At 41.2% G+C, this 26,119-nt stretch overlaps 2 protein-coding genes across 2 annotated transcripts in view; one reads left to right on the top strand and one right to left on the bottom strand.

The window, feature by feature from the left end:
• The window catches only part of LOC124789120 (probable flavin-containing monoamine oxidase A), a 267,938-nt gene extending 244,835 nt beyond the window's left edge, over positions 1 to 23,103 (top strand). The window contains exons 9-10 of the mRNA XM_047256409.1: positions 1,583 to 1,729; positions 22,919 to 23,103. Coding sequence (XP_047112365.1) covers positions 1,583 to 1,729; positions 22,919 to 23,027 — 256 coding nt within the window. The 3' untranslated portion in view covers positions 23,028 to 23,103. The remainder of the gene's footprint in view (positions 1 to 1,582; positions 1,730 to 22,918) is intronic.
• A 767-nt stretch (positions 23,104 to 23,870) lies between these two features.
• Positions 23,871 to 26,119, bottom strand: part of LOC124789941 (ELMO domain-containing protein 3-like) — a 129,943-nt gene continuing 127,694 nt past the window's right edge. The window contains exon 7 of the mRNA XM_047257470.1: positions 23,871 to 24,164. Coding sequence (XP_047113426.1) covers positions 24,010 to 24,164 — 155 coding nt within the window. The 3' untranslated portion in view covers positions 23,871 to 24,009. The remainder of the gene's footprint in view (positions 24,165 to 26,119) is intronic.

The raw sequence follows: 26,119 nt of genomic DNA, 5'->3' as shown, positions 1-26,119 counted from the left end.
ACCCAGCGTTACTTCTATATCTGACCCTTCATTCCAGATAACATGATGCATATGCCCTACCAAGGAGTCCTCAATCCAGACACAGATTTCACTTGATACCCTATATCTCCCCCTCCCCTCTACATGTTGAGGAAAGAAAAAAAAATAATGTAGTCAGTTGAAAACGATTTAAAAGTCAGTATTATGTAGGTTTTTAGCAGGGTCGGAAGAGGAACTTGTTGATGGCTATTTACAAATTGCCATTATATTAAAAATACGCCATACTCCCAGGTCTTGTGACACCCCTTCCCATAAAAACTATCGTATGGCTGCTCTTGTTATTAAGATACTGTTAATAGCATGAGTTGCTGTCTGTTTATGGTGAAGTTTCACTAAAAACTTTTGACATGTTTTACTGTACCTGAATCTGATGATTTAGATTATATACTTTATGAGATTAATAAAATGCAATTCACTACCTCATAAAAACTGGAAGACTTATGCAAATCAAAGATACAAATAATTATTGTACCAGAGAACAATCAAATATCTGACTTGTAGTCGTCACCGACAGTCGACAACACCCACTGCCGACTGCTACCTACAGATTATTGCTTGTAGGTACCCTGAGGTGAATGCTACAGAACTGTGTGCTGCCTTTTTAGAAGCCACTGGGAGGGCTGTGTCAACCCAGACAGTACATAACCATCTTCATTCAATCAGTTGTCCTGTAAGAATCCATTATAAACAGTACAGCCTACTGACACAGTGATGCACAAAGAAGATGGGCACTAGAAAACCTGGAATCGAATCTGGATCGATAGCATCAGGTTCTCTTCACTGTGAAGAGCAGCATTTGTCAGACACCAGACGATCTTCATAGAAGAGTGCGCCAGGCATGCAGTCTCACAGGTTTGTCTTGGAGAAGCATTACTCATGTTTCGGATAAGTGCCACACAGGTATGTCTCACATCTCTCGTCACTATCGAGAGTAATTTGAAGGCTGCGCGTTATTGACATGAGAATCTCTGATAAATTGTTCAGCCCTACTGCAGTTGACATTTCAGTGAAGTGTTGATTTTCTGAAATGATAATGCACAGTCACTCTGGCCACCTCATGATCAACTTCCTGCAGGAGACAGGGATCAGCCACATGGAATAGCCTGCAGTACCTGCTAACATGAAAGTGCCAGATTGTGCTGGGGACCAGCCGAAACTTGCAGTATGTCACACAGTGGATGGCTCATGAGGCCCACGTTCAGAGAGAGGGACAGATTTGAGCAGCTACGTATGAAGTGCCTGGTGAACAGCATGCCGAAGAGGATCCGAGTGTTACAGTGCAAGCAGCAGACTTGGACTTCACAGTTGTGCCCTTTTGGACAGACTGCCACTATTTTGATTACTGTTTTGTCCTTATTTGATAATAAAGTTGTTTTCTTAGTTGCATAAGAGTTATTCTTTCCCTCTGATCTAAGTTCAAACACATTCATAGATGTGGAGGTGTGCTATACTTTATATGAGCAGTTTATTTTATTTGACTTGCTTGTATATGCAATGCTGCTGTATGTATTGGTCAATAATTCCCACATGCATTCGCTCACAGAGTGTACTGGGCTGGAACAGAGGCTGCTGTATCATGGTTTGGATACATGAATGGTGCCGTGCAGGCTGGGAATGTGGCAGCATTGGAGACTTTATATCAACTAAGACCACAGTGTCTCACGGCTCTTGACCTGATACAAGTTCACAGGTGAGTTCAGAACTATATTTTGTTTGCAAGCAAGTATCATCATCATATTTTATCTGTTAATATCAACACGTTCACTACTGAGACATCTACCACCCACTTCAAAACTGGTTTCACGGAGTATAGTTGTAGATGTAGAAGAAGTTGGAGGATCTTCTCTACATAATACTGGTGTTGCACGGTGACCATGGCATTACCTCCATCCCCGAGAAGGACAACACTGCCGTAATCTGCTCGCGCCTCTGGTGCTGTACTTTCAACTCCAGAGCTGTTGGGTTTCGGTGGCCATGTCCTGGTCACTTAATGGCACGTCTCATGACTATCTTCTGTGAGAGTCCAGAGCTGTCAAACATTTCTGCTTTCAGTAAAAGTAAAGCAGACTCTGGCAGATACTCCTTAGTTATTTATACACTCCTGGAAATTGAAATAAGAACACCATGAATTCATTGTCCCAGGAAGGGGAAACTTTATTGACACATTCCTGGGGTCAGATACATCACATGATCACACTGACAGAACCACAGGCACATAGACACATGCAACAGAGCATGCACAATGTCGGCACTAGTACAGTGTATATCCACATTTCGCAGCAATGCAGGCTGCTATTCTCCCATGGAGACGATCGTAGAGATGCTGGATGTAGTCCTGTGGAACGGCTTGCCATGCCATTTCCACCTGGCGCCTCAGTTGGACCAGCGTTCGTGCTGGACGTGCAGACCGCGTGAGACGACACTTCATCCAGTCCCAAACATGCTCAATGGGGGACAGATCTGGAGATCTTGCTGGCCAGGGTAGTTGACTTACACCTTCTAGAGCACGTTGGGTGGCACGGGATACATGCGGACGTGCATTGTCCTGTTGGAACAGCAAGTTCCCTTGCCGGTCTAGGAATGGTAGAACGATGGGTTCGATGACGGTTTGGATGTACCGTGCACTATTCAGTGTCCCCTCGACGATCACCAGTGGTGTACGGCCAGTGTAGGAGATCGCTCCCCACACCATGATGCTGGGTGTTGGCCCTGTGTGCCTCGGTCGTATGCAGTCCTGATTGTGGCGCTCACCTGCACGGCGCCAAACACGCATACGACCATCATTGGCACCAAGGCAGAAGCGACTCTCATCGCTGAAGACGACACGTCTCCATTCGTCCCTCCATTCACGCCTGTCGCGACACCACTGGAGGCGGGCTGCACGATGTTGGGGCGTGAGCGGAAGACGGCCTAACGGTGTGTGGGACCGTAGCCCAGCTTCATGGAGATGGTTGCGAATGGTCCTCGCCGATACCCCAGGAGCAACAGTGTCCCTAATTTGCTGGGAAGTGGCGGTGCGGTCCCCTACGGCACTGCGTAGGATCCTACGGTCTTGGCGTGCATCCGTGCGTCGCTGCGGTCTGGTCCCAGGTCGACAGGCACATGCACCTTCCGCTGACCACTGGCGACAACATCGATGTACTGTGGAGACCTCACGCCCCACGTGTTGAGCAATTCGGCGGTACGTCCACCCGGCCTCCCGCATGCCAACTATACGCCCTCGCTCAAAGTCCGTCAACTGCACATACGGTTCACGTCCACGCTGTCGTGGCATGCTACCAGTGTTAAAGACTGCGATGGAGCTCCGTATGCCACGGCAAACTGGCTGACACTGACGGCGGCGGTGCACAAATGCTGCGCAGCTAGCGCCATTCGACGGCCAACACCGCGGTTCCTGGTGTGTCCGCTGTGCCGTGCGTGTGATCATTGCTTGTACAGCCCTCTCGCAGTGTCCGGAGCAAGTATGGTGGGTCTGACACACCGGTGTCAATGTGTTCTTTTTTCCATTTCCAGGAGTGTACATTAGCAGCTCTATAAAAGGAATAGCCCAATTACTTGTAGATAAATGCACAATTCAATCTTCTCTTGACATACAGTGACTGACTTGTACTGAGTCAAATGTTTAAGTGATCAAATGAACTTCATTACAAAAATATCATTATAGTTGACATTATTGTCTGTCAGACATTCGGGTCATCATTATTCCTTGAAGCAGAATACAGTGCAGACGTCTCTTCACTGTACTGTACTTTGAGTGAAAATTCTAGCAGCATAAAGTAGTGTATTCAGTTTTTTATTTACATTGGTAAGATGAATGACTCATTTCAAATCCTCCTGAATATGTATGCCTAAAGTTTTTGTATGACTGACATTTTTTCCTTAAATGGTGGAAACAGGATTTGCAGGATGGTGGTTTTGCATGATCTGAAATTTAACTGCCTCAGTTTTTTGAGAATTGATGATGAGCCTGTTGGTCTTGAACCATTGTGCTAAGTTATCCTTAAGCAATGTTGCGCTTTCTTGCAGATTTCCTCACAGTGTCCTTTAGTTAGAACAGTAGTGTCCTGTGGTCCCATCATGTATTTTATCAGCCAAATCATTTACTTATGGCACAAATAAGAGAGGTCCCAGCACTGACTGTTATGAGACTTCGTACTTGAGTTTTGCTTATTACTGCAAATACTAGAATTTTTTTCTTTTGCTTTTCACTGTCTTTGTATTTTATTTCTGTAATGCAGATATGATTGGACTCACCTTTCCAACTGGCCTCTTAATTCTGTAATACTTAACTTCTGCAAGAGAATTTTATGACCAATAAGATCAAAGGCTTCATTAATGTCAAGAAATATTCCAGAGTATCAGAGAATTTTTTGCATTTAAAAAGGCAAAGATTGCTGACGAAATTGATCTATAATTAGAAATTTCACATTTTGCACCCTTCTTAAACAGATGTGTTATTTTCGCAGTTTTACTATATTGAGAAATCCACCAGTCTCAAACGATGAATTTATTGTATCTGCTAGTGGTTCCACAATAACAGTTGCACTAGCTTTGATGGCAGTACCTGGTATCTCATCAGCACCCACAGACGATTTATTGGGCAATCTTTCAATGATTTTGACACTTCTTCAGCTGTCACTGAATATATGAATATTGTATTTGCATGAATTTTTTGATCTGACTGTACTCTCTTACTGTCTGGCTATTTGTCAACTGCTGTGCTATGTTTGAGAAATGGTGGTTGAAAGCACTAGCCACTTGTCTGGGTTCAGTTAGCTTATTGTTATTCATAATTAGCTCCATATTACTGTGGTTAACTGACTTTGCATTCATTTCTCTTCTTATAATTTGCCTGGTTACTTTGGTTTTATTCTTGGAATTATGCATAATTTTATCATCAGCTAGGTTACTTTGGTTTTATTATTGGAATGAAACATTATTTTGTTATTTTTCAGTATTTTTTTCCTTTTGAAATAACTTGTCTTAGTATTTGTTTATATCTTTTGAAATAGGTAGTAAAATCAGGATTAGTATTTTTCTTGGTGTACTCATACTCACTACCTCCTCTTATTTTGACATGTTATCCTTACCCCTTTCGTAATCCACCTATTTGTTTTTTTGAATAGAGTTCAATGTTGTTTTTTTCTTCAGAAAATCTATTTAAAAAATAATTAAACAGGGTCATAAACTTATCATATTTTTCATTGGTATCATTACAGTTGCATATATCATTCCAATTTTCATCCTTCAGGAGGACACAAAAGTATTTCACAGTTTTTTAATCGAAATTCCTTACAGTACAACTTATTCCATTGAGTTTTGGGTTTCCTAAAGCATTCATTGTAAGAATTTAAGCATAGTGATCATTAGAACCTGTGTTTACCGCTTGTATGTTATGGGCAAATCTGCACGTTTTTATCAAATTCTGGTCAATGATAGAAGCAGAGGTTGTAGTTTCTTGAGTAGGTTAAGCTACAGTTGAGCTTATGTTGAATGATTGTAATAAATTTATATCATCATCTTTGAATTTATTGGATTTTTAGATATCAATATTGAAGTCACCACATACAATTATATTTTCCTTGGGAGAGTGAATTTCTTCCTAAGGTTCCTCCATGTCTTTACAAATGATGGATAACAGCCATCAGCTGTCCTTCCCTTTCAGGCTTTATAAAAGAATCTAGATTTCGGTTGGTAACTAGCCATTATCAGTACATTATTTCAGAGTCTTAACACATGTCCTAGTATATCAGTCCCCTGTTGTTCAGGCTTGTGTTACAGTTCATTCAAGACTCTTGCTTGAGTCTTGAAGGAACTGTGACAGGAGCCTGAACACCGGAGGACTGACATACTAGGACAGGTTTTAAAACTCTGAAATAATGGCTAGTTACTAGCCGAAATCTAGATTTGCTCTAATAAAATGTGAAAGGAAGGGACTGCCGATTGCTGTGCTCCATCATTTTGAAAGCCATGTCACAGTCATTGACTGTTTAGGTGTTGCTGTAAAGTTTAACTTCTGCCCGGTAGTTGCACCATCAACTTGTCAATCTGTTTCTCAGAGATACTGACCTCTTACTGTAGCTTTCTGCCCACAGGCTCAAATTTTTATGAACTGATGCTTTCTCTTCCAATGATTCTGCCTAGGCATGCTCGAGCCATTTCTGATTCTCAGAATCATGGATGACTGAAATAAATGATGACGAGGTAGAAGTCTTTGGACATTAGTGTTTAGCTACCTGTGGGTGTCCTTGTTTAGCTACCTGTGGGTGTCCTGGATCCTTTCCATTACCTTTGCTAAGCTTTCTTGGTGTTCGTCCCTCTTAGCTGCAGCTGAGTTGTGTGAAGACTGAAGTGACATTTGCATCTGAGGTTGACAGCATGAGCAACAAGCATACAGTTTCTCGCCACATAGTTCTGTGATGTAAGATATTGTTTTTCTGTCACTGCTGATTCATGATGTAGTTTCAAGCACATCACTGGTTTCTCATATCTTTTGTCACAATATTTCAATATCAATCACTGTCATCAACCTGTGCTCATTTGTGTGCTCTTTATATTTGCTGATTATTCCCTCCCTTTTCTTTTTTGCAGTCACTATCAGTTTCCATGTGCTCCTAGACTGTCCAAGGTGTTCTGTACGACATCCAATCCACCAGTCAGCAGCTGTCCCCCAGGTGTTTTGTTCCAAGATGATTTTCTTGTGTGGCCTTGCCTCTGTCCTTTCATTAATTTTAAGGCAGGGTTCCAGCCTTTTCTGAGCTTTGAGGAGGATTCTCTGGTAATAAGACTTCTGGCTTAGCTTATCTCAGTTGTACCTCTATTAACATTGTTCGAGAACCTAGGCACCTGAGGGAGGATTTCTCTTGCACCGTAACCGTGATTTGTCCAAGCTCTAGAGATTGTTCAATGGCTTGCTTCATGGCACCATTTAAGTGTGGCATTTATGCTTCAAGTTTTGCACCTCTTTAAGTCTTAGTTGTTTGATGTGATAAATTTCACTGACTAAGGAAGGTGCAAGTAATGGGCTTAAGCATGCCTAAGTGTTTTGGAGTAGATTGCTTGTATTGTCCAAAGGGAATAAGAGTTGGAAAAGCTCTTTAATTAATATAAAAATGAAGATATACAAACAAATCCACAGTACAACTGCAGGCATCCGCATGGCTTTCATTGCCATCTAAGATCCTAACTTTTTTTCAGCATCATGTTCACAGTGATATCATCATGCTCTAGATCCAGGACCAAAATGCACAATAATTCTCCCACAGCCTCAACACCATCTCTCGTTTTGCCCTCAGTTGGTCCTCCTCCTCAGCTCAGCTTTCCACTTTCCTCAACCTCTCTGGTGGCTCCATAAAAACTAGTGTCTATATCAAGTTCACTGTCAATAGTTCCTCCATTTTCATAGCTGTCATTCCTTTCACACTAAAAAGTTTCTTCCATACAGTCTGGCCACCAGGCAGTGGCACATCTGTAGTGAAGTGCAATCCCTTGTCCAGTACAGAAAAGATGTTACTAAGGCCTTCACAGAGACAGGTGACAACCCCCCAAACCCAATGCACCAACAGATCTCCCATGCATATGCGCATGCTACCCTAACACTGCAACCATTCCTACAAACCACCTTGAAAGGGGCACCCTCTCAATACTCTATATCACCCCAGCTCAGAACAAGGTAAGCAAATGAGGAATATCTGGCCATAATTTCACCTTTTCCAAAGTGGTATTCCACTGCCCAATCAATTTAGAAAATATCAAACAAATGGCACACCTTCTTCCAACCTCTTGCAATATGAGCCATATCCTTGTGGAAGAGCCAGGTGCAAAATCTGCCTTACGTACCCAATCAGTATATCCTAGTCAAATTCCATCACAGCTTTTCCTCCATATCAGAAACAGTGCACCTGTGAAAGCAGTCACATCATTTACTGATTCTGCTATAATTTCTGCAGAGTTTCTTATACGGGCAAGACCACTAAACACCAGTCCCCACAAACTGTGGCCACAAACAGGAGGACTGTGGCCTCATCTCTCCACTAGCTCCAGCTCTGAAACCACCTCCACCACTGACTGACCTGTGACTCTAGGTACACTCGCCGCACAGCCACACTCTCTTCTCTGTAGTCATCTTCTTCCTCTGTCCTATATCCACCTCCCGATCCATTCCTCCATTTCACTGTATGTCGTGCACAGCTTCCCTGCCTGGGACAATAACTAGCTCACTAGAGTCACATTCCTATTGTGTGCCACTCCTGCCCTCTCCTTCCCAACTGACAGCCCTGCTTCCCCAACCCTCCCTCTCACTCCCCATCTCCTTTCTTCCCTCACCCGCTCAACCCGACATGACCCCTCACTCCAGTCGGCATGCAAAGCAGGCACACTGTAGTCATTCGGGACAATGCAGCCCTACAGTTTGCATGTGAACTCTGTAGCTCTGGAGGAGGATTCACCCAAAAGCTAGCAAAGTTCTCAGTGGTGTAAATGTGTCTAACAACTCAGCACATCAACTATACACTGAGTTATTACCTTTATTCCTTAAGTAATTTACTTGTGATTTACACAGTCAAATGCCTTTGACAGGTCATAGAATATGCTAGCAGCCTCCAGTTTATTGTCTACCAAATTAAGCACATTATTGCTGTTTGTGTTAATAGTCTTCTTAGTTTCAGAACTGTTTAGAAATCTGAGCTGTGACTTTGACAATATATTATTTATAGTAAGATGGTTAAGAAGTCCCTACTCTATTACCTTTTGTAAAATTTTTGAGAATTCTGGCAAAGCCGAAATTGGACAGTAGTTTGCAGTAATTCTTTGTCCGTATTCTTACACAGAAAATTAATTTCTGGAAATTTTAGCCAATTGGGAAATGTTCCGGTGATAAATGACTAGCTACACAAATAACGTAATATACAGCTTTGCAACACTCGAGGTCGAGGTAACATAACATATTAACAACTCAGTGGATATAAAAGAAAGTGCAGGAGCATATTGCCAGATGTCTCCCAGAATGTTGGACATCGCATGACGTGAGGTCAGTGTGACTATAGCACCAAGTGGGGCTGGCCCTGAAACACGAACTAGGAGTCGGAAAAGCCTGTGAATATCAATCACCGAGCAAGTACAGGGCACTGTGATGGTATTCATTACAACATGGTCCAGAGACAACATTTGCATGACTTCACATTGGGTACAATCATCAGGAAACTGGAAGACGAATGAAGTATGATGAATGTAACCCACGAGTTTGGTGCTGCTCACAGCACTGTTTCATGTTCATGGGGAGTGTTCTGAATCACAAGCACTGCCACCCGACGGAGAGGAGTTGGTTGAGCATGGTCAACTACAGCAGCAGATGACCGCTGCAGTATGCAACAGGAAAGAAAGGACTCACATCAAACAGCAGTTGTAGTTGCAACCACATTTAACAGGCATGCAATCTCATGTTTCACAGTGACATGGTGGCTGCATGGGGTGATCTCTTTGCCCGATGACCAGTTCATTGTGTTCTGCCGACATCCACTGCAACATTTGTGATGGTGCAGGGAGTGGACCAGCGAGGAGTAGGGTCATGTGCTCTTTTCAGATGAGAGCAGATTGAGTCTGAGTAATGATTCTGGATGTACACTCATATGGCAAGAGGTGGGGATACATAAGGCACCCAGGAACATAGTGGAATATGATCATTTTGGTGATCCATGTGGTATGGTGCAGGGAGTCATAATGTTCCATGGTAGTACTGATCTCAAAGTGGTACACTCATTCCATCAACATTTCTGTAACATTGTACTCCTTCCCCATGTGCATCTTTTCATGTGAGCATTCGATCCAGAATACATTTTTAGGAGCTCTTGGAATGAGAGGATATTCATAGTCAGTGAATGGACTCGTCTGCCACCCCCCACCCCCCAAATTTAAATACCATCAAGCACTATGGGATACATTGGGGAGACACATTGCAGTGTGTCCACAAGCATCAATGACCATCCAGCAGTTGTTAATGGTGTGTTGAAGGAATGGAACACCCTACCACAGTAACTACTTACCTATCTCGTGGCCAGCATGGGAGCACATAGCAGAGCACGCACTGCCGTCTATCCATCCATAATAAGTGCCATGACATTTTGGACATTTTGCAGTGTCAAGAGGCACATCAGAAATCACATGACTTCAATGTAATTAATGCCTTTGAACAAAAATGCCATTTGTTTGTCTTATTGCACATTTCTTTCAGTTACTTTCTGTACTGTACTTCAGCAGTTCTTTCTATGTACGTTCAAAGTTTTGTCGAGCTATTTTACTTGGTTGTGACACATCATGCAAAATTTACTTTTGGCCTTAAATATGCACACCAGTGTGCATTACCACATGCGGAGGAGAATTCTTTAATTAACTGTGGTGATGTTTTATCATAACCACTAAAAGTTTCAATTTTATGGTGGACATTATTTTTCTGGTGTAGTGTGGGTCGTATTCTTATTACTGAAGTTATCAATAATGGCTGGTCTGGCATATTCCTTGGTGGAATCTACTGAACTTAACTCCACATTTTCAGTAGCAGTTATGAAATGCTTGTTAAAATGTTTTATACCACAGCATCAATGTTATTGTTTACTGCCGGCTTGGGTGGCCGAGCGGTTCTAGGCGCTACAGTCTGGAACCGCGCGACCGCTACGGTCGCAGGTTAGAATCCTGCCTCGGTCATGGATGTGCGTGATGTCCTTAGGTTAGTTAAGTTTAACTAGTTCTAAGTTCTAGGGAACTGATGACCTTAGACGTTAAGTCCCAAAGTGCTCAGAGCCATTTGAACAATTTTTTATTGTTTACTCTTGAAGCTATCTTCTGCTCCTAATCACTTCTTCCACATCTCCTCCTTCACTTAATCTCATATTGTCTTGATTTTGTTAGCTGATGTGACTATCATTTTTCTTATAATGCATTTGCTATGATGTCTGTATTACCATCTTTAATATTTTGCGTTCTGTCTTATAATAAGCTGTAGCATCAACTTCAGAACTCTGAGTGGCAGTTTCCTTCTTGTCTTACAACATACCTATATTCCTTCAGCAATCCCTGGCTTTTTTGTAGATTTGGGTCTAAGTCTGGGTTCCTTTTGGAGGAAAACAGCTTTCAAATAAAGTAAAGGCTTTATTATTAATAAATGTGATGTATTTTTCTTACACCAGCAGAAATAAGTAGCTCTCTAATTTTATTCCTCTGTCCTTAAATATTCTGATGCAGAATGAATAGCTCCCATTTCACAGTGACTGAAATACAGTGTGTCTGACAAGGAGTGGTCAATGTTTAGGGATATGACATGAATAGTTATTCTAAGGAAAAATGTCCAGTAAACGTGTGTTCTAAAATGTATACCTTAACAGCTATGAGCACTTGTTCAGTAGCGATTATGCATTTTAGAGCATTGTTGTTTTAGTCCATACCACCACGTCTCAAATTATGGAAAGCAAAGAATTTGCAGTAGTAGAGATTTGTTTCACAGTACTGAAGATGAAGCAGTGCTCATAGCTCTTTAAAGTATGCATTTTAGAGCCTATGTTTACTAGACTTTTTTGCCTCAAATGATTCTTCCTGTCATAAGGCTGAATATTGACCATTTCTCCTGGGACATCTTGTATAACTGGGTGGAAAAAAAAATTTCTGGCAGTTGCCAAAAATTATCAAATAACAATTCTTTGTACTTATGTCCTTCCTAGTGTAAACAAGATGCTGCTCTGACACTTCTAACCACTGGTATTTTACCACTCATAACAGAGCCTCCTAACAAGAGAGACATCCCCTGCAGCAGGATTGACTTTTTGAAACCAACTATACAGTGATGTAGGTTAAAGTCCCATTATCACACCCTATAGCCATTCATCCTCAGTGCGCCCTCTTTTGTGAATAATAAACAAAAATTTTCAGAAGTTCGCAAGGTGCTCTGAAACTTTAAAAAAGTAATTATACAGACTAGTTGCAGAGCATAATGGTTAAGGTACAGTCCTCACATGCAAAAGGTTGTGGGTTCAAATTTCATTAGATACTTTGAAATTTTTATTTTTAAATCTTTATCAAAATGGGCTTGACCATTTCTTTTATTCAGTTAACTGGTTTAAATGTAACTTTTTTATTTCTGTTCCTTCGTCACATCATATTAATCATTGTATTAACTTTTTCATTGTTCTCTTTTTTCCTGAAATTTTTTCTGCTTGGTTTTCGTGTTCATGTGTTTTTAATTATTTTTGCGTATTAACTTCAGTTTAGTTACTTCCATTTTATCAGCCTATGTTTTCATCCATGTTGCTACATTAATTATTTCTATTTCTCATTTTTCTTGAATTTCATTTTACTTATAACCTCTTCTTTCATTTATATCTCCATCTGCATTATTTTGTCCATAGTGTAATAAGAATTTGTGTTTTAACTGTTAGTATGATAATAACCATCCAAAATAAATGAATGTCTTTATAACAAAAAAAATACATGTTTGACATCATTGCACAGTCATATAGATAGATTACCTTATCTTTTGTTTTTTAACCAATAAATTGGCATTTTCAAAAGTTTAAATACTATGACAAATAAATAAATAATTAAATTCACAAGCAAAATAATTCTAAGTGGAGGATACAAAGAAAAATACAAGAGCAACTGATAAACTTAACACGGTGATTAAAATTATGCATTAAATGAATACAACTAAAAAAAAATAATGTTAACCAATTAACTGAATGACAGTAATGATCAAGATCATTTTGATAAAGATTTAAAGGCAAAGAATTTCAAAGCACCTAATGAGAATGGAGTACCTTCACAATACTATGCAACCATTCTGTTTAATATTTCTACTTTCAAGCTGTAGAACGTCACACAAAATTCTGAATTTTTTCATCAATTACTTGCAGATGAAGGCCCACCAGGGTGAACGGCTGCAAGGTTTTATGCTGAGACCTTGAACTACATCACTGTATGGATGATTTCAAAAAGTCGATCCCACTACTCTGAACTAACCTTATAAGATAAATTGTTGTCTGAATTATACACCAATCTGTGAAGCAATCTTCTTGTGTTTCAGGGATTAGAACTGCATTGCACACAGAAGGCCAGCACAGTTACAAGGAACAAGGATTCAAAGCAATTTTACATGGTGATAACACTTTAGTTTGATGCAAGGAACTGCCATAAAGGTTTGACTGTCATGATAAAAATAAAAGAGGGCTCCATAATTAACCTTTTGTTTGTTGGCAGTCCCATTACACTACAAAAGCCCCACTCCACAGTACCACAGCGCGCCACTAGAGCAGCCAAAACAAAATGACACAGCCTACCTCCAGTCTGTCATTGTGCTCCCACTTTTTTTGGCTGCTCTAACAATGTGCTGCGGTACTGTGGAGTAGGGCTTTCGGTGTGTAATGGGATTTCAGGTACTTCCTGCCAACAAACAAAAGCTTAATTATGGAACCTTCTTTTATTTTCATGGTGATAGTCAAAACTTTATGTTCACCTCTCACACAAGTTGAAACAATTATGGTATTTTTTACTCAACCTATAGATTTTAAGATTACTGTCCTGTCAGAATGGTGCCTCCAAGACTTCCCTTTCTTCCCAAGTCCCATTGGTGATTGTTGGATGTTCTAAGTGAACTTTTAAATAACTGTACACATCATCTTCAAAGTGGATATTCAAGCTGTGCATATTTATTGTTACTGTTCTCGGTCGACAATGAGCAGCTGTTATATATTAAGCTTCATACTGACGTCAAGAAAGATGAGTACATTCACAAAAACTTTGGAAGTCAGACTTACACAGACAAATGGCAGCAATACACAGTTCATACTCCATACACATTTCTCAATGCCCATATTGAGCAGTCTATCTGGAGTGTATGTAACAACTACATCACACACATACTGACTAATTACACACATTTAACTGCATACTACTCTGCAGTTCACCCAGATTCACTGGCAGAATTTTACACGACAAATTCTTAGGACCAACGGCTTTGAATTGCAATGCCTCTTAAAAAATTCATGTAGGACAGTTGCCACAAAATGCTACAATAAACCAGATATGGATCAAGGATGTACCACTAAAAAGCAAGCAAATGTTATATCAAGCATGTTATGCTCCATCGGAAATGTGTGTAATGAAGAAAACACAGTTAGCACTGTACAGGCCTGTGATATAAAATTTCAGACAAATAGGATATCACTTACTAGAATAGATAAGAGTATCAAATGAGTTGTTGAGAGAAATAATGAAAGAGAAGCTCACACAGAGACCATACAAAAGGCAAGATTAAGGTAGTAACGCACAAGTTACAAGAACCAGAGTTGGCGGAATACTGAGACAGGCCCGTGAAATGATAGCAAGAGACAAGAAACCTATAGGGTGACAGAGAGAGAGATGGATGGTTGAAATGACAGAATGGGTAAAGAAGAGAGGAGATGACTGGGACTGAGAAGAGAGGGATAAGTGAAAAGAGGAAAGGAACTGCTGAAAAGGTTTGTGTTCTAAACAGACCCAACCAGGGGCTGCAAGCTAGAAACATAAAAGGCCTGAAAAGTAGAGTATATATACATGCATTAGGCAGATAAATTACTGCAATTAACTACTGGTTAATTGTTCTACAATTGGTATAATAATTGTTCCATTTTATGAAGCAGAAGTCTGAGCTTGCATTAGGATTTACAAAGGACCACTAAGATTTTTTTAGTGTCAAATTTTCTAATTGAAATCTTTCATTAGCTAACAAGTTATTCTGGTAAAATTGTAAAAAACTGGATTTTTGAAAGGACATATTCTAAGATTTGAACATTCTGGAATCTGACCATAATGAATGAAGATAACATCTGCCTGTTTTGCATTTAGAATCCTCTCCCATTGTGTTGATCTGCAGATGGGATCACTAGCACACTTTCACTAAATGCTATCCCATAGCATAATACTCTGGGGCAACACAGGTAAAGTGAAAAGTCTATTTAATCTACAGAAGTGTGCAGTAAGAATATTATGTGAAGTTGATAATCAAAGATCTCGCAGAAGCCTCCTCAAAGACTTGAAGGTTCTCCCATTTATACTTATTCCTTTATGGCATTTGTGGTTAGTAATAATGCTATTTGCTATCAGTGTCAAGTTACAAAAACTGAGTGTAAATGTAAAAAAGACCAGGAGATTACAACGATTAAAAATGACTCCTTGTAATAGTAAATGGCAGTTTTGGGTAAAAGAGCTCTTATGAATAAATAAAGGAAATAATATGGTGAGCAATGAGTGTGAAGCCTCATTGTGAGACTTTCACCCTTGTAATTGCCACGGCAGAGGATGATCTTCTTCTGACGAATTCCTGTTACGGAAAATCCAAAAAATGAACCATATCAAAGCCCTGGCTTATTTCTGCATTTGTCTATGTATGAGGTATCAGGTACAGCTCAATTTGGGTTGTCCAGCCTTTGCAAAATATGAACACACTGAGACTGGAGGTTTACTGCAGCAAAATATTTATTGCAGCAACTGTATTTTGCAAACAAGGTGAACACGGAGAGCAGAAACTGTTATCATCTGTAGAGTATTGATCAGAACATAAACTCCGAAATAAATCATTCTCGAATGTACAAATATTCGAGAGGAAGTCAGTAAGCTATTACTATTGGAACTTAGAACAGAACATAAAACATACAAACATAAAAAAATCACAGCAAGGAATAAACAATACACAGAGACGTAAAACTTGTTAGAAAATACAGCACCCCTGGCACCGGTCATGGAAGCTGCTTGACAGTTGTTATTCACTTGTTATCATGCACGTGTTACACTACACAACTAAACACATGAGCATCACTGGTTGGTGTGACCTCGACTGTCAACCACCGCAACAATATGCACCTTTGTAGGAACCACCACATCAGTCCCCACAGTGGAAGTCAAGTCTTGTCACAGAATTGGGCAGGAAAATGTATGTGTCAGCTGCAACGGATTGTGTGCGCTTGTCTTTGGACTGCTTCAGCCAGTTGTTACCCCTGCGGCAGAGATTGTGGCACTGGTATTGGAAGATGCTGAAGTCTTGGTGCTGTGGATGGTGGCTCTTCCTTGAAAATGTACACCTGTTTGACACAGTTGATGGCAATGGTTGTGGGCTTTCTGCTTACTATGATGCCCAGCATCTGTGTGCTTCTTTGTAGAACACTGTATGGGCGAGAGGACAGCAGTTGCAGTGGTGGTTTGACACTGCCTGTCTGGAGCATCACGAACAGTGCAGGTCATGTAAGTGGTTGTTATACCATGTTTGGAGGCTGTGGGAAGTAGTATTTGAGCGATAGGTTATTGCCAAAGGAATTCCAGTTAGCCTTGGGTTGCTGATCGGTGTAGGGTGGCTTTGACAAATTCTCTGAGGAGATGGTTAAAAAAAATGGTTCAAATGGCTCTGAGCACTAAGAGACTAAACATCTGAGGTCATCAGTCCACTTAAACCTAACTACCGTATTTACTCGAATCTAAGCCGCACTTTTTTTCCGGTATTTGTAATCCAAAAAACTGCCTGCGGCTTAGAATCGAGTACAAAGTAAGCGGAAGTTCTGAAAAATGTTGGTAGGTGCCGCCACAACTAACTTCTGCCGTCGAATATATGTACCACTACACAGGCATGCTTTGCAGGCGCAAAGATAAATACTGGCGCCAAAACCTCTGCATCAGTAAATAAATTAAAACAAAAGGTAGAAGAATGTAAACATTATGCCATGTATTCTTTCGTGTTTGCTGCTATCTCATTTAAATCCTGTCTGCCTAATAAACTACGAAACTAGAGTGAGACAACAGCAAACGCGGAAGAATATACATATATCATGTCATGTTTATAGGCGTATTATTGTTATGCTGAATAGTGATATAGTCAGAAATGAAGTACAGCAACTGACTAGATTTTTAAATCTAAGATGACTAATTTCTGTGCAGAATGTAATGTACTAAAGAGGCGCCTGCAAAGATTTTCAAACGGAGAAAAATTTTTGCTAAACTCTCATTCAGAACATCTTCTATCATATGCAGTCTATTATTTGGTTCTTGTTGATCATTATCAAAGAAAGCAGCAGTGTAAGTAACAACAAACAGCAGTCTCTTGCCATTGTTTCGCTTATGAGACAATTCCTCTCTTTTTTCATTGTAAGCGGCGAAAGCACGCACAAAAGCAAGCCATGCCGCGAGCGGCGACAGGATGTGAACACTCATTATCAGAATGCTACAAACAATGCATGACACAGTGCAATAATGCATTTTCAGCTTAGAGTGACGTAAACACCTATAACAAAGAGAACTCCATTTATCAGATCAAAGCACAATAAGCAACTGATTCAAACCAGACAAAGCACCTTAGAAAGGAAGGGTACCCGTATAAATATGGACGGAGCGCCTGACACATAGCAATGGCTACTTGGTAAAGCTTAACTGTTAAGATTACGACTCGAACCAAACTACTGTAGCTGTATCTTCGTCCATTCGACCTAAATTGTGTCTCATCTTACAACGGACTGCTTTGTTTCGATTTGGAAGTGCAGTCTGACTTTTCTCTCGCCTTGAATTTTGAATCTCAAATTTCAGGTGCGGCTTAGATTCGAGAGATTTTTTCCCCTTGATTTTGAGTCTCATTTTTCAGGAGCGGCTTAGATTCGAGTAAATACGGTAACCTAAGGACATCACACACATCCATGTCCGAGGCAGGATTCGAATCTGAAAAGATGCAATGGTTCACAATAGACCAGTTCTCCAACCAAGGAGTCCAAGTCTTGTTTACATGTCATTCGTAAGCCTATGAGGATTATTGATAGGGCACAAATCCATGAAGTTGCGTGGTGCATTAGCACTGTCTTCAGGGAACTATGCCATCTTTCAATCATTTCATTACTGTCGGGGTTGTAGCTGGTAGTCCTCTGATGTACATACCCACAGAACCTTGTCAGCTGGGCAAATAAATCTGATTTGAACTGCCAACCACAGTCAGTAGCTATGTGTAACAGGTAGCCAAATGCAACTAGCCAAGTTAATGTGAATGCAGAGACCAAAGTTTCCATGGTAATGTTGTGCATCGGTGTTGTGTCCGGCCAGCACATAAAACCATCATTGTGAACAGATATCACTAGCCGTATGGCAGAGGAAGTGGTCCTTCCTTGTCGAGGTACACATGTGCAAAATGAGAGGTTACATCTGGAAAATCACCGATGGTCACATGCCCATGATGGAATACTTTACAGCATTGACATTGGAGGCATGACCGTCTCCACTCTTATCAATCTCTCTCCTTGCCTGGCCAGATAAAACATTGTGACACTAGGTAAAAAGTTGAGTGGGCTCCAAGGTGGCACAGATTGTGGAAACTATCGAAGACTTGCTGCCGAAATGTAGGTGGTAGGAATGGTCATGGGCTTCCCTGTGAAACATCACGATACAATTGAACCTCTTCACCAGGAACGATGACCAGTTTGACTAGTTGCAACAGTAAATCGGCCGATGAAGATCTGGAGCTTATGATTGTTCTGCTGTGCCTTGGTGAGTTCTGAAAAGTCTATCGGTCGTGACACACTGCTGATACTCAAAAGGCAGTCGGCCACCACACTGTCAGTGTCGACAATGTGCTTTATGTCTGTGCTAAATTGACTGATAAATTCCGGATGGTTGTACTGGTGGGGAGAGCAGTTGATGCTGTTCTGCTTGAGAGTGTAGGTTAGTGCCTTGTGGTCCATGTAGATCGTGAAAATCCTTGCTTCTATTTCTGGCCATAAGTATATAACTGCCTCGTGCACGGCCAAGAGCTCACAATCATACAAGGGTCAATCCAAAAGAAATGCATACTATTTTTTTAAAATCCATCTTTTATTCTACATGTTTGAATGTTTTACAGTGTGTAGATACATCCTTTAGGAATATTATTTTCATTTCTCCACATAATTTCCATCCCTCTCAACTGCCTTACGCAATCTTGGAACCAGCACCTGTATACCCACACTGTAAAATTCTGGACCAACCTGTTGGAGCCACTGTTTGGCAGCGTGCACAAGGGAGTCATCATCTTCAAACCTTGTTCCACAAAGAGTCTTTCAGTTTCCCAAAGAGATGATAGTCACATGGAGCCAGGTCGGGACTGTAAGGCGGGTGTTTCAGTGTTGTCCATCCGAGTTTTGTGATCGCTTCCATGGTTTTTTGACTGACATGTGGCCGTGCATTGTCGTGCAACAGCAAAACATCCTGCTTTTTCCGATGTGGTCAAACACGACTCAGTCGAGCTTGAAGTTTCTTCAGTGTCATCACATATGCATCAGAATTTATGGTGGTTCCACTTGGCATGATGCCCACAAGCAAGAGTACTTCGGAATCGAAAAACACTGTAGCCATAACTTTTCCAGCAGAAGGTGTGGTTTTCAATTTTTTTTTCTTGGGTGAATTTGCATGATGCCACTCCATTGATTGCCTCCTTGTCTCTGGTGAAAAATGATGGAGCCATGTTTCATCACCTGTCACAATTCTTCCTAGAAATTCATCTCCACCATTCTCGTACTGTTCCAAAAGTTCGGTGCATACCGTTTCTCTTGTTTCTTTGTGAGCCACTGTCAACATCCTGGGAACCCACCTGGCACAAACCTTTTTTAACGCCAACACTTTCAGTATTCTGCAAACACTTCCATCCCCTATCCCAATGTAGCGTTACAATTCGTTCACTGTGATGCGTCTGTCAACAGTCACCAATTCGTTAACTCTCTGCACATTGTCTGGAGTATGCGCAGTATGAGGCCTGCCGCTGCGAGGACAATCCTCAATATTGCCGTGCCCGCTTTCATCACGTAACCTGCTTGCCCACCGACTAATTGTACTGCGAGCGACAGCAGCACCTTCATACACCTTTATCAACCTCTTGTGGATGTTTCCCACTGTCTCACTTTCACAGCACAGGAATTCTATGACAGCTCATCACTTCTGACGAACGTCAAGTGTAGCAGCCATCTTGAAGACATGCTGTGACGGCGCCACTCACGGGAACAGGTTGAACCAAGTTTGAAAACCAGCAGGAAGGATGTACCTAAACACTGTAAAACATTCACACATGCAGAATGAAATCTGTATTTTTACAAAAATAGTGTGTATTTCTTTTGGAGTGACCCTTGTATTTTCTCCACTTCAATAGCGATGTGACAGTTTGTGCAAGGAGTACCCATGTGGATGCCATGAATTATTTGACCACTGTTGCAGTACAGCACTGATAACATTTGGCTTGTGTCTACCACTAATGCCAAAGGTGCATCCAGCTTATTAGAGTACACGAGGAGTGCTGTGTGTGCGCCATACACTTTTTGCGGCCTCAAAAACGGAGCACATTGTTTCCTTCTACTGCACTGGTGTCCCAGTCCAAACCTTTAGGCCAATAAGTACTGTGCTCAATGGTTCTTGCAGTTCTTCTGCACGAGCAGTAGAAGTTTAACACTCCTAAAATGTGGTGTAAATCCTTGAGTATGGTCAGTTGCGGTTTGTGTAGAATTATTTCGACCTTCTCAGTTAGTGGTAGGAAGCCTGCAGATGATGTCAGGTGGCCTAGGAATGTGACCTCAGGTAGCCCAAACACACTATTGGCTGTATTTAATACCACACCAGACTGCTCCAGACATTTACGTACCTCTTGAAGAATCCCTGGTGGTCAAATACACAAGCACATTGTCTAAACAAGTGAAGCAAAACAGCTCTCCCCACAGAATGTAAGCGATGAACCTACAGTTCTCCAGATTAATTCCAATTTAAGCCTTTCATATGACTATTGAGTTGGTGCAGTAATCACATTTGTACTTCTGTGATGTAGCGGTGATCAAGTTGATGCACAACGGGGGCAAATTTCATTGAGTCACCTGTATTTCCTGCACTGCAAAAGCTAGCGTCTACTAGTGCAAAACATATAACTGGGTTGTTGGCCAGAATGGAGGTGAACGAAACCCTAGTCTGGAAACTACTGACTGCTGGCACATGGGTCATCTTGAAAAACAGGAAATCCAGTGGTGATTGTTCAACCTTCTTAAAATACTTATTGCAGCAATTTTATGTAGTGAAAAAGGTGAACAGGGAGCACAGCAATCATTGCTGTCCATCAAGTATTGATTGGAATGTAAATTCTGAAGTTAAAAAAAAAATCAAACAATGGGAAATCTGGGATGAAATGTAACAATATTATGAAAAGGAAAGTTGCTACTTATCATATAGCGAAGATGCTGAGTCAGAGATAGGCACAACAAAATAAACTTTCAGGCTTCGTCAAAAATAGGACACGCGCGCGCGCGCGCGCGCGCGCGCGCGCACACACACACACACACACACACACACACACACACACACACACACACACACACACACACACACACACACACACGACTGCAGTCTCATGCACCTGAAGCCACACTGCGAGCAGCAGCAGCAGTGCCTGATGGGAGTGGCAACTGGTCGAGGTTAAGGAGGAGGCTGGGGTGGGGAGGGGAGGGGTAGGGATAGTAGGGTACGGGTGGTGGACATTGAAGTGCTGCTGGGGAGCGCGTAGGGACAAGGTGGAGAGAGGGTAGGGGAGCTAGGTGGCAGTTGGGAAGTTAGACAGTGGACAGGGGAGAGGTGGTGGGAGGGAGAGGTGGTGGGAGGGGGTAGTGGAAAAGGAGAGAAGTAAAAAGACTGGGTGTGTTGTTGGAATAAGGGCTGTGTAGTGTTGGAATGGGAACGGAAGGGGCTGGATGGGTGAGGACGACGACTAACGAAGGTTGAGGCCAGAAGGATTACGGGAACGTAAATCTCCTGTGCCCCATCCTTCCAGTCTCCCATCACCTTCCAAAGTCACACCATCTGGCCACAGAGGAGCATTCCCCTTGCAACTCAATACCACCCTGGAGTGGAGCAACTGAATTACATTCTCCACCAGGGTTTCGACTACCTCTCGTTGTGCCCTGAAATGAGAAATGTCCTGCCCACTATCCTTCCCACTCCTCCCACAGTGGTATTTCGCTTTCCGTGACAACTCATGGTGACATTTTTTTTACATACTCTTAGTGGTTTTTCTTCTGAAAAGCACTACAATCAACCCAGATCTATATTGTGCCACCCCAAGCAAAATATGGCAAGCAGTCCAAAACTTAGGTACATAATCGTTTTCCCAGTATTGTGCTTCTTCAAAACGACAGCTTTCACTCGCTGCTGAAACCAGAGCCTTGCTGGATCAGTCTGGATGGGAAATCTTTGATTATTTGCCCCACAGTGTAGGCTTCGCTCCTGAACACCATTCAATGACAGAAGATCTCTGATAGCTGGGAGTGGTTGGTGTTACCAGTTTCCAATCACGAAGTGGGAAATGCTACCGTAACACTTACTGGAAGTAAGTCCCCACAGCTTCAATTCTGCCAGTACCTCGTCTCCTACCTTCCAAACTTCACATATGCTCTTCTGTGAACCCTGCATAATTAGCATTCCTGGAAGAAAGGATATTGTGCAGACATGGCTTAGCCACAGCCTGGGGGATGTGTCGTGAGTTGTGCTTGGGTAGCTCAATTGGCAGAGCACTTGCCCGCGAAAGGCAAAGGTCCTGAGTTTGAGTCTCAGCCCGGCACACAGTTTTAATCTACCAGGAAGGTTCATATCAGCACACACTCCATTGCAGAGTGAAAATCACTGCCTGGAATCATATTCTCCATGACAATGCACAGCCCTGCAGCTTTACAATACTGAGACATTCCCAATGAACATCAAATTACGAATTACATTTGTGAAAATAAGCTTTATTTTTCACATAACCTAGTGTCCAGTTCATTTAAATCATCTTTTTTTCACATAATTCTCCATGCATTTTTTTCTTTTCTTTGTAATATGAATTTATCTATTTCAGATGCTTTCCAGTAACAAGACCACCATCTGGAATCCCCTGGTGGCTACTATGGGTATCACTGGGCCTTATTGGAGTTGCCTACATTGCTTATCGCATGTACAAACGATAATAGCTTTCGAAACTGTTAGCCAAGGGTGATACAGGTTTTTGTTTAGGATCAGATGTAATTCTACTAACAATAAGTATATGCAAAAGTTAAACAACAAACTTGTACAGCTTTTTGTGTGTTTCTGCTTCATTCTTATTCCATTGATTACCAGACAATCATAAAAAACTTAATTTAGTTAGACAAATAATTATTTGCAAGCTAATTATTGCACAAAGTGTGATACAAAGCTAACATTGGGTTTACTAGTTTATCATGCCACATATGTTCATGTATGCACACACACACACACACACACACACACACACCACACACACACACACACACACACACACACACACACGGAGGGGGGGGGGCCATCACATCAGCAGAAGGAAGAACAGTTATACTGAAGATGAGAATTTCATATCAGCTGCGTCATAACAATGAACTCTTTATTAGTGACTTGTGTAATACACTTCCAACTTTATAAACAATATAATTTTGAAAAATTATGTACGACTTGAGTTACATGATAAAATTTAACATTTTCATTCAACATCAAGAAAACTACTTATATTTAATGATATTTTTATGTGTTCATATTTCTCTTTTTCAATTGAGCCATTGTTGATTATTATCAAGAAGATAAAGAAAGATGTGGAAAAAAGGAAGACAGGAGGAAATCTGGGTGGCTGAGCAGTGGGAGCAGAGGGGGGCGGGGGTCATCTGAGTGTCATGAATGAAAAGAACAAAAGAATAATATAGGATACAAGGCAAAAATATACCTTAATGCACAGTGCTGACATAGTAAATGCAAATAGTGAAGGACCTTACTACTCAAAATATCAAAATATATGAGATGACTAATGGTGTAAAAAATTTTATTAGTGTAGATGTAGGCCAGTACAATCTTCAATGTTACGTGAGTACAACCTGTTTTTTGAGACCAACATATTTTAATACTGAAAACTGTTTATATAACTGTTACATAAAAATTGAAGTTTTAAATGAATACTTCAGTTTTTGCCTGGCTTCGTAAGTCATGGAAGCTTTCCAAATAACTCAGCTTCTCAATGGATGATTCTGAAGCTGCTTTGACATGAGCCTGTAGGTTCTTCAGCACTAAGCGAACATTGCTTCTGCAGAACCATTCAACATCTGGAAAACCGTAGCAGGAAAGCAACTAATTTAACATTTTCACACATTAAATTTGCTTAAAGTTTTTCCATCACAGTAATTAAAGCTGAGACACTTTTTGAACAAAGAAAACTCCAACATTCAAGATCTGCAAACCTCTACTTGATTAAAAACGGAAGTGAAAAATTGAAACTAACAATATAACATGAACTGAATAATTATTTACTGGCCACTGAAATGTAGTAAATGGTGCATACAAAAGCTAAGATGAGCATGCCACTAACGATGCTATTAGCTGTATTTTGGAGCTGAGATGTTAAGCAGTTCTCTGGTACAGTAAGGGAGATTATTCCCAAGTTTGATTCTTGCTACTGAAAAGGACTCAGAGAAACGAGCTGTTTGATTGAATAGGACAGAAAGGATTTTTATGTAATGAGAAAGTGTGTTTCTGCTGCGTCATTCAGAAAAGATGGTCAAGGGTGAAGACACAGTTAAGGCCCTTGTTTGTAGATAGGATGATAAAAGAAACATAATGTATTCACATAGAGAACAAAAGTTGGTGGACTTGAGTTTTTAAAAAGGTCTACAAGTGGTTATTATTATTTATTCATGTGCTCTTATTCTTAAACACAGCCAAGGATTTTGGCAGAGCTGACAGACGCAGTACATGTACTTAGCCTATTATGGATTCTCAGTATGCAAGATGATACTTACAGAGATTTTTGTAATTTTTACTTTATAAACATCTGATGAACAGGCCATGCAGCCAGTGCCAGTGTCAGATGACCCCTTTCAATGAAAAGAGGGGAGGGTCAACCCAACACAGCTTGTCTGTTGAGCGAAAACCATGATGGCTGATATCAAAATCTTTCTTTTTTGAAAGAATGTAGACACAAAGGATTGTCCATGTAAGTCAAACATGTGCATAAAACAAGCAGTGATCAATCTAGTAGCAAAGTGCATGGCGCGGCAAAAAGTGACTAAAAACGCAAAATTATCTGATTATATAAAAAATATTCCCATCCTCGAAACACGAAGCTCGAATAAAGGAACAAGATATAAATAAATATAGTAGGAAAGTTCTAGCAGAATGTAAATAATTTAGGAGTAAAAGAGACCACTGACCAAATAGCAGAAGTGTTGAGTCTTGATAGGAGCACATAAAAGAGAAAGAAAACTTGCTAGCTTTCAGAATAAATCCTTTATCGAGCTAGATAAAACACACACACACACACACACACACACACACACACACACACACACACACTCTACACTTCCTGTGCCCTACATTGTGCCAGCTGGACTCAAATGCTGGAACTGCATTTCAGTTGGTGGGGTCAGGTAGGGTGAGGTGGGGGCCTTATCAGGTTGGGTGCAGTACACAGAGAGGCGGAAGGCATGAAGAGAGGTTGGGAGTGGGTGGCTAACAGCTTGGAGGGAAGTGCCAGGTTTGTTGGGTAGGAATGGGGTGAGGGGGAGGGATGATACCTGAATGGGCTAGGCCTGTGATGCACGGCTACTGGAACTGGTGGGGTGTGGCTCATGATGAAGGTGAGGTGGTGACATGGATTGGGAGGAGGTGACAGAATAGAGGAAGGGGAACTGTTGGGTGGGGGATGTGAGGACAGTGAATTAACAGAGATTGGGCCCAGGAGGGTTATGGGAACAAAGGTTGTGTTGCAAGGATAATTCCCATTTACGTAGAATCAAACAATGAAAACTCCATGTTGGATTATCAACAACACTAGTAAAAGGATAGATTGCTATTCACCACAAAGATGACCCGTTGAGATGTAGACAGGCACATCGAAAAGAATGGTACACATTATAGCTTTTGGGCAAAACCTACTTCCATTTGTGTAGTTCAGAAAAACTGGTGGTAGAGGGGAGGATTCAGATGGCCTAGGTTTTTAAGCAGCCATTGAAATCAAGTGTTTGTGCTACATTGTACATTGTGCCACTGGATTATCAACTTC

The sequence above is a fragment of the Schistocerca piceifrons genome, chromosome 3 (assembly GCF_021461385.2).
Source record: "Schistocerca piceifrons isolate TAMUIC-IGC-003096 chromosome 3, iqSchPice1.1, whole genome shotgun sequence".
NCBI classification, from domain to species: Eukaryota; Metazoa; Arthropoda; class Insecta; order Orthoptera; family Acrididae; genus Schistocerca; species Schistocerca piceifrons.
Note: the sequence above shows the minus strand (reverse complement) of the source record. Positions and strands in the feature narration are given on the sequence as shown.